Genomic DNA, 10,000 nt, shown 5'->3' with positions numbered 1-10,000 from the left:
TATTAATGCGCTGTCAATCTCATTGACGAGGCCATTGATAAAATCAAGCGGTAGGCTATGCTTTGCGTAGCAACCACTCGCAGCAACCTCGCCTTTTACGTATCCTATTACAATAACGCACTCATCAATCCGACTCCAACACTTCCACACTCCTACGAGCAAGAGTGCTCTGGAGAACTGTTTTAATAACTGCACCATAGCTGTAAATATTCAAATAAATGTGAACCACCCGAATTATTCCTTATGGCTTATGTGAACAAGGCCAACCCAAATAGGCGAGATAGCCCATGTTGCCTGGCAACCATTTATTTCAGAATTATAGCCTATCGCGGAAGATTTTGTAAATACTAAAATGATAAGAATGATCAGTAAATAAATAATTGAATGTTACTACTGAGTGTTTTTGTGAATATATATATATATGTAGTAACCGTTGTAGAAAAGCAATTGACCACTCGAGGCAGTGGGTTACAGGGGATTGGACCTCCGCTATCGCGTCGGGCCTAACAACGCCCCGTAGCTGTGGTGAAATCCCCTGTAACCCACTGCCTCTCATCGTGATGCTGTTTGATTCCCAGAGAGAGTTCTGGTTTCTTCAGCTGTCATGTCTGCAGCACGAACAGATGGCCTGCTTTCACTCTCTTCTCTCTCTCCTCTCCCTCTTCCCTCTCTCTTTCTCTTTCTCCTCTTTCTTCACTCTCTTTTCTTCTAACCCTCTTCTTCTTCTTCTTCTTCTTCTTCTACTGGAGTTGAGAGACCTCACCGTCGCCATAACCCACTTCACCCCCCTCAGCCTAGTTCTAAACACCCCGGTGTGTGTGTGTGTGTGTGTGTGTGTGTGTGTGTGTGTGTGTGTGTGTGTGTGTGTGTGTGTGTGTGTGTGTGTGTGTGTGTGTGTGTGTGTGTGTGTGTGTGTGTGTGTGTGTGTGTGTGTGTGTGTGTGTGTGTGTGTGTGTGTGTGTGTGTGCGCGTGCGTGTGTGTGTGTCCTGCAGATGAGACGGAGTATGAGTACAGTGGAAGCGATGACGAGGAGGAGGAGAGGGACATGGGAGAACCCAGGTAGGCGGGCACCAGCTCCGGGAGGTCATTCTGACCAATCATATACCACACGGTGGTCATTCCCGCCTCCTCATTGGTTAGATACTGGGTTATACTCACTGCTCATTGGTTAGAAAATCAGTCATCCTCACCTCTCGCCGGCCTGTCTCCAGCTCCATCATCAACGTCCCCGGGGAATCCACTCTGAGGCGGGACTTCCTGCGTCTGCAGCTGGCCAATAAGGAGCGCTCGGACGCCCTGCGCCGCCAGCAGCTGGAGCAGCAGCAGAACGAGGAGCACAAGCGCCAACTGCTGGCCGAGAGGCAGAAACGCATCGAGGAGCAGAAGGAGCAGAGGAGGAGACTGGAGGAGGTCTGCTGTCTCTCTCTCTCTCTCTCTCTCTCTCTCTCTCTCTCTCTCTCTCTCTCTCTCTCTCTCTCTCTCTGACACACACACACACACACGTCCCCCCTGAAACAAAGATTGTGGAAAGAGAACTTGGATTTTGAAACTAAATACTCTTCCACCTAACGGTCTCAATGAAATTGCTTAAAAATACGGATCTGGATTAAAGATGTTAGGAACTTTATGGGAGAGAAACAGGCCTTCTATTTATTCACTCCTGTGTTATTTATTGCATGAATTTTACTTGTTTGATTGTATGAATAGAACTTCATGCCAGCACTTATGACCTGCCTCCCCTATGTTCCTTTTTTATCTTTCCAGTTAATTATTAGGCCGGCCCTTGTTACACCTTTCTAGTAATCCAGATACCTGGTCTCATGCTTCCCACATTACTTACCTGGTGTATCTAAACAACCAGAGATCCTTGGATTGTTGATGGTGGATGGCGTTCAGCTCCCTGGAGACCCATTCCTAACAGAAAGAGATTCATACTGGAGTTTGTGTGCCTGTGCATCCTGCCTACCCCCAGTAGGCAGAAACTTAGATTCCCCCACCTGACCCTAACCATGACCATAACTCTGACCCTAACCAGGACTTCAACCCTGACCCAGATCCTAACTCTGACCCTAACCAGGACTTCAACCCTGACCCTGACCCTGATCCTGATCCTGATCCTGATCCTAACCCTGACCCTGCCATGACCATAACTCAGACCCTAACCAGGACTTCAACCCTGACCCTGATCCTAACTCTGACCATAACCAGGACTTCAACCCTGACCCTGATCCTAACCCTGACCCTGACCATGAGCCTAACCCTGACCCTATAGACCCCTGGGTTCTGACGACTACACCACAGAGGCAGTGGGCCATATAGAGCCGCCTCCTCATAAATGTGTTAAATATTTCAAATTATATATGTTAATCTATGATGTCAATAATCCGGGCCGCTTCTCTGCAACACCACTGCAGCACAACTGCCCTCTAGTGGTGAGGACTAAAAACACACATGCTCTGGTACCACTCTGGTTCCAAACACTGGATGAGTGAGCGTGTGTGTGTGTGTGTGTGTGTTGTGTCTGTGTGTGTGTGTGTGTGTGTGTTGTGTCTGTGTTTGTGTCTGTGGTGATTGGAGGAGGACACAGGCTTCCTGTGTCCTCAGACTGGGACTGTCTGTCGTTGAGATTTCCAAAGCGTGTTCATCTATTATTGTTTGTGTTCAAGGAGTTCTTGTGAACATAGATAAGGGTGTTTAAATGTGTGTGTGACCGGCCGCGTGTCCTCCCGCTAACAGCAGCAGCGTCGGGAGCGCGAGCTCAGGAAACAGCAGGAGAGAGAGCAGAGGAGAGAGGAGGAGAGAGAGCAGAGGAGGCGCTATGAGGAGATGGAGCAGCTGAGGAGAGAGGAGGAGAGGAGACATGCCGAGAGAGAACAGGTACTCTCACACACACACACACACACACACACACACACACACACACACACACACACACACACACTCTCACACGCACACACACTCTCTCTCACACACACACACACACACACACACACACACACACACACACACACACACACACACACACCAAGGTTATAATAGTTTTGTTTTTTTCATTAGTTTTTATTTTTATATTGTTTTAACTTTTGGTTTTCAATTTGTTTAGTTTTTTTTTTTTTATCAAACATTTTCATTGGGAGGAGTAAAAAGCATACAGTTCACAAACCAACAATAAGGAATGAATGTCCCTCCATTTTTCTTTTTCCTTTTAAACCCACCCACACCCACCAACCCCAGGTACCTATTGCCATTGGAAAGTATAGATGTGTAAAAGAAAATAATAACAATTAATAAAAAGGGTTATACATTGTATCAGATGTCTTCACACCTCTGAGCTATCATCCACAGGGTAAACAGTGTACATTAAGATATCAAATACAACCTTCAGGCCAGAGGTCAACAATACACTGTATTCATCCATAAACGGCCATACATAGTGACAGTGAAGTATGTCAGACTTTTCAACTAATGGAGAGAGAGAAGAGTAAATTATAAAACAATAAATAAACACACATCCAAATGCACAGCCTACACACAGCACCCAGGCTATACACAGCACCCAGCCTACCAGTCTATATAAGTGCAGTATTTACCATTTACCATTTACCCAGGCTATACACAGCACACAGTCTATACACAGCACCCAGTCTATACACAGCACCCAGTCTATATACAGCACCCAGTCTATACACAGCACCCAGCCCCTTTACACAGCACCCAGTCTATACACAGCACCCAGGCTATACACAGCACCCAGCCCAAAATAAGTTCATCAAAAAAGTGTAGCCTGGATCCAAGTCTCGATCAGGGGGAAGCACACTAAGGGTGTATTCATTTCACACAGACACTAGTTAGTACGCACCAAATGAGCTTTGGGCCCAAGAGCGCTTCGTTTAGGCCTGTGTGAACACAGCAATCACACTCAGGTGCGCACCAAAACAGCCACACCGAGACCCTCCAGAAGGGTAGGTCTCCAGAAGGGGTGGTCTCCAGAAGGGGTGGTATCGGAGCGACTTCAACCGAATTCTTGTGCGCACAGTTATGGTGTGAAAGCGCCCGACCTCGGACCAACGCAACTACCTCGTGCACGCCACATGTTTGACCTAAAACGTTTTTCATGATGCTCTTGCACCCGCCCCCAGAAAGATATTGACCAATGACAGCACTGAGCCTTTTCATGTGACTTGTGGTGCTGCATTTGGACCAGAGTAAAGAAAGTGCTGTGTGAAAGCGAACCGCAGTAGCTGAGAAATGAAAACAAGCACTTTTGCTTTTGGTGCGCATCAAAATAAATAACCTTGACACACACACACAGACACACTCTCACACACACATATACAAACACAGGCACACACACACACACACACACACACTCACACACACACACACACACACACACACACACACACACACACACACACACACACACACACACACACACACACACACACACACACACACACCCCCTATCTCAACCTCTCCCTCATGGGGTCCTGAGTGTTAGAGATATCACCTCTCCCTCGTTTTTTCTCTCTGATCCGGTCTCTCTCCTTTTTTATGGATTCTCTCTCTTCCTCTCTGTCTTTCTCTCTTTCTCTTTTCCTGTCTGTCTGGCCATGGTCTCTCCAGGAGTATATCCGTAGACAGTTGGAGGAGGAACAGAGACAATTAGAGATCCTCCAACAGCAGCTCCTACAGGAGCAGGCTCTACTGCTGGTAACCACAGGGGGGCGCCAGAGCCCTGTTCTGTTACTACACTCCATAATATGTGCCCTGCATGTCCAACCCACGGCCCCTCATCATTACCCTCCCCCCGGCCCCGGCCCCTCCATCATTACCCTCTCTCCGACCCTGGCCCCTCCATCATTACTCTCTCCCCGGCCCCTCCATCATTACCCTCTCCCCGGCCCCGGCCCCGGTCCCGTCCCCGGCCCCTCCATCCTTACCCTCTCCCCGGCCCCGGCCCCTCCATCATTACCCTCTCCCCGGCCCCGGCCCCTCCATCATTACCCTCTCCCCGGCCCCTCCATCATTACCCTCTCCCCGGCCCCGGCCCCTCCATCATTACCCTCTCCCCGGCCCCGGCCCCTCCATCAGTACCCTCTCCCCGGCCCCGGACACTAGCCTGGAAACTAAGGACACGTTCCTCTAGGCCAGGATTGTCCTCCTCTTCTCCTCGCTCCTCCTCTCCTCCCTCCTCCTCTCTTCCTTTCTCCTCTCCTCCCATCTCCTCTCCTCCTTCCTCCTCTCCTCCCTCCTCCTCTCTTCCCTCCTCCTCTCCTCCCTCCTCCTCTCTCCTCCTCTCTTCCCTCCTCCTCTCCTCCCTCCTCCTCTCTCCTCCTCTCCTCCCTCCTCCTCTCCTCCTCTCCTCCCACCTCCTCTGGTTGCTTGAGAAGCATCTGATTGGTCATCAGACTCAGTGACACAGTGCCCTTGTCAACGAAGGAATAGACCAGTTGCTGTGTTCAGCAGCCTTGCTCTGGAGGGCTCATTAAACAGCTGATCTCATTTACTATGACCAGGCTGTATAGATACCTAGACAGATAATAGCCTAGGCTATATGAGACTCTATTAAATGTTATATTATTATTATTATTATTATTATTATTATTATTATTATTATTATTATTATTATTATTATTATCATTAGTATTATCATTATTATTATTATTATTATTATTATTATTATTATTATAGCCTACCTAGTGGTCATAATAGGCCTACATGCTGCCGTGTTTGTGTGGACCCTGCAGCACGAGGCCTGAACCCACCTGGTGATTCTTTTCCTCTAAATCCCTGCTTAAAGCCTTCACATGCCTGCCTATCTAAACAAGAAAATAATACATTTCACACAATATAATGAGTGTACTTTATATTATCAGTTTAGGCTACTATTAATGCAGCATAGTTATAAAAATTTTACAAATACCCTCTCCAAAAAAAATAAAAAATAAAACAGGACTCGTTGCTCGTTCCCAGTACGAAGGGGACTGAAGATTTCCCAGGAATCCCGGGATCTCGGCGAGCAACCCTACTCCTCTCCTCTCCTCTCCTCTCCTCTCCTCTCCTCTCCTCTCCTCTCCTCTCCTCTCCTCCTCTCCTCTCCTCTCCTCTCCTGTCCTACTTTCCACTCCTCTCTCCTCCTCTCCTCCCTCCTCCTCTCCTCCCTCTTCCTCTCCTCCCTCTCCCTCTCCTCTCCCCCTATCCTCCCTCCTCCTCTCCTCCCTCTTCTCCTCCCCTCCCCTCCCTCCTCCTCTCCTCTCCTCCCTCCTCCTCTCCTCTCCTCCCTCCTCTCCTCTCCTCCTGTCTTCCATCTCTCCTTCACTTCCCCTCGCCCGACATCCCCGCCCAGTCATGTGATCATGTGTGCTGTGTGTAATTGGTCCTTACTGTATGTCCCTTTTGGGTGCCGCTTCATATGGAGCAATCCCATTGGTTGGTCAGTGTGTGTATATGTTTGTGTGTGTGTGTGTGTGTGTGCGTGTGTGCGCGTGTGTGTGTATGTGTGAAGCATGCATGTGCCGCATGGCCAGAGCATGGCTGACCTGCTATACAACCCCCCCCCCCCCCACACACACACACACACCCCAACTGTAGCCAGAGCATGGCTGACCTGCTAGGATGCTGAGGCATGGCTGGACATCAGATGTGGAAAACGTATCTCTCTGTCTGTCCTCCTTCTCTCCACCTCCTCCCCTCTCTCTCTCTTCTCCATCTCTCTCTTCTCCCTCTCTCTCTTCTCCCTCTCTCTCTCCTCCCTCTCTCTCTCTTCTCCCTCTCTCTCTCTCCTCCCTCTCTCTCTTCTCCCCTCTCTCTCTCTCCTCCCTCTCTCTCTCTTCTCCCTCTCTCTCTCCTCCCTCTCTCTCTCCTCCCTCTCTCTTCTCCCTCTCTCTCCTCCCTCTCTCTCCTCCCTCTCTCTCTTCTCCCTCTCTCTCTCTCCTCTCTCTCCTCCCTCTCTCTCCTCCCTCTCTCTCTCCTCCCTCTCTCTCTCCTCCCCTCTCTCTCTCTCCTCCCCTCTCTCTCTCCTCCCTCTCTCTCTCTTCTCCCTCTCTCTCTCTCCTCCCTCTCTCTCTTCTCCCTCTCTCTCTCTCCTCCCTCTCTCTCTCTCTCTCCTCCCTCTCTCCTGCAGGAGTACAAGCGGAAGCAGATTGAGGAGCAGCGTCAGGCAGAGAGACTCCAGAGACAGCTGCAGCAGGAGAGAGCCTACCTGGTCTCTCTCCAACAACAACAACAACAAGGAGACAAGAAACAACTTTACCACTACAAAGACAACCCCAACCAGAAACCAGCCTGGGCCAAGGAGGTACACACACACACACACACACACACACACACTGTCGGCTTTTAATCTTCCAAAAGTCCATAAGCCGTGGACTGCATTCAGGGTATCTTTTCAGACTCAGCTTCACTCGTAGATAAAAATCCAAGGTTATTTCATTAGGTCTTCAGACGAGCTCGACAGCGAAGTCTCCAATCCTCTCGGTCGTCCATACATCCAGCCAGTTCCGCAGAACTCTCCACTCCTGCCTCCCTCCTCAGTTCATTCACTCCTGCCTCCCTCCTCAGTACATCCACGTATGTTGGTGTGGGACGTCCTCTTAATCGGTGCCCGTGTGTTGGCTCCCAGAGCACCAGCTTGCTGGCTGGGAGTTCATGGTGGCCAGCAAGTTTCATCCTCCCGGATGCCACTTTCTCACTCAGCTTTGGTAGCCCCCCATACAGATGCTTGTTGATTGTTCTAATCCAATTCGCAAAGATGCAACATCAGCTCTTACAATTCCACGACGACAGCTGTTGAGACCAGCACCTTCTAGCCCAGTGATCTTCTCGCTGGTGACAGGCTGTTCCTGGCCCATTATTACAAGAAGTATCTCCATCTTTTCTTTTGCATTTAACTGTGTCATCAACACTTCAGTGCAGAATGTAGCAGAGCTACCAGGGTCTACAGAAGGGTCTCTGTACACGGTTTGATTTCCCCTAGAAAGCTTCACCTGAACCGGCTCAATAGCAAGCGTGCACTCTGCTACCGGCCCCATAGGTTTGCCTGCTTATACTCATCCGTTTCTGGCTCAGATGCCAATTAATTTATTTTATTTATTTGATCGCTGTATAATGATTTGCGACATTTGTTTCATACACACGCACACAAATACACACACACACACACACACAAATACACACACGCACGCAAATCCAAACAAACACGCTTTGGGAACATGTTACATGGACAGTCTTTCCCCCAACAGGCTTTAGAGAGGAGGCCCACCTTTGTAACAACATTGTCCTTGGGTGGCACAGAATGTTCTGGAGGGACCTTCTTTGTTCTTTGTGTGTTGGTATGGATGTGTATTTTTTTGACTGTGTGTGTGTGATTGTGTGTGTGTGTGTGTGTGTGTGTGTGTGTGTGTGTGTGTGTGTGTGTGTGTGTGTGCTTGTAACCATATTCTGACTTGTTCCAGGGCCTGATGCAAAGTAACTCTCCCTGCCCCCTCCTACGACATCATCAATCCTTCAACCAACCACAAGTGTCTCACCCCAAGCCCCGAGCCAACGCTCCCAGACAGTCCCCCTCCACCGGGGCCAACCTCTCCCCCCTCCCATCCCCCCGCCCCCCCCAGCTGCCCCCTCACATCCGTGTGACCCTAGAAGCGGGGGGCCCGGTGGGGCCGGGGGGCCCGGTGGAGCCGGGGCTGAAGCAGGAGCGTCGGGCCCAGCATGTGGAGGGTCAGAGGGGTCGGAGCCCGGGAGCCGTCAGAGACCACCCCGCTCAGGGGCCGCCCGGCCGGCTCCAAGGGCCCAACAAGCCAGGACCCAACAACCAAGGGGCCTGGCTCCGGCCCGTCTCTGCCCCCGACCAGCGGGGCGTCCAGGGTGTCCAGGGCCCTCAGCTTGGCCCCGTGCCGCTCTCTGGAGCCAGACTGGTCAGTGGTCCCGGGCCCGTCCGCGGCCGGTCCCACTCCCCCCGCTGTAGAGTAGACGTAGACGTAGAGGCGGGGCCCTGGGAGGAGGGGGGCGGGGGGGGGGCGCCGGGCAGGGCGCGGCCTGAGTCCGGCTATCGCACGCGAGAGCCTCCTCTCAAAGTCCGCCCCCGAATGCTCCCCCCCGCGCTGCCCCCTCGCCGCAGACCGAGGGCCCAGCTCCACCCAATCCCGCGCTTACAATCCACTCCCGGAAACCAGCAGATCCAATCAGAGCCACTTCCTCCAGATCCCCGCCCCTGGTTGGGGGAGAGCGAGGTCGGAGGTGAGAGAGGGCGGTCCGTCTGCGCTGGACTTGGCGTCCTCGGCCCCGGCCGGCGCCCCGCTGACCCCCGCCGGGTCCTCCTGGGGGGTAGGGGAGCCTCCTGGCGGCCGCTCAGCTGCCCACAGCCCCCCCCCGGAGTTAAAAGACCAGGGGAAGCTGATGTGCCCCTCCCCCCGGCGGTCGCCCAGACACTCCCCCTCCCACTCCCCCTCGCCCGTCACCCCAGCATCGAGCGTCCAGCGTCTCTCCCCAAAACCCTCCCCGCCATGCGGGTATTTCACCCCAGGCTCCTCACCCTGCGCCTCCCCCTTCCTCACCCCCTCCTGCTCCCCAGCCTCCTCGCCCTTTGGCTCCCAGTCCCAGCTCACTGTCGCACCGATGGGGATGGGATAGACACACACACACACACACACACACACACACACACTGTACATACTCACACACTGTACATACTCACACACACTGTGCATACACTCATTCTACAGTTTGTTAATGTCAGATATTTTTGTATATAAAATGTCACATTCACATGCTCCAGTTTGGTAAAGGCTCTCCCACACACCGGACTGGATCATACAGTCCAGCTACCTCAAGAATCACATATAATCACAATCAAACCACTTCCAAAACTCCCCCTAGACTCCTGTTACAACATGCCCCCCACCCCCCTCCCCCCAATCAGCTCTCCTCACCCTACCAGATCCCTCATCCCTCTCCAACATCCCACAATCCCCTGCTGCAGCCCCTCCCTCGGCGCTT

General features: G+C 51.7%; 1 protein-coding gene across 1 annotated transcript in view; it reads left to right on the top strand.

The window, feature by feature from the left end:
- Positions 1-10,000, top strand: part of tnika (TRAF2 and NCK interacting kinase a) — a gene marked incomplete at its 5' end in the record, with an annotated part of 68,820 nt that overhangs the window by 39,468 nt on the left and 19,352 nt on the right. The window contains 4 exons of the mRNA XM_084451184.1: positions 994-1,060; positions 1,213-1,411; positions 2,738-2,878; positions 7,128-7,301. Coding sequence (XP_084307310.1) covers positions 994-1,060; positions 1,213-1,411; positions 2,738-2,878; positions 7,128-7,301 — 581 coding nt within the window. The remainder of the gene's footprint in view (positions 1-993; positions 1,061-1,212; positions 1,412-2,737; positions 2,879-7,127; positions 7,302-10,000) is intronic.

Source organism: Borostomias antarcticus (assembly GCF_949987555.1).
Source record: "Borostomias antarcticus genome assembly, chromosome: 16".
Taxonomy (NCBI): domain Eukaryota; kingdom Metazoa; phylum Chordata; class Actinopteri; order Stomiiformes; family Stomiidae; genus Borostomias; species Borostomias antarcticus.
This window is presented reverse-complemented; position numbering and strand designations above follow the sequence as displayed.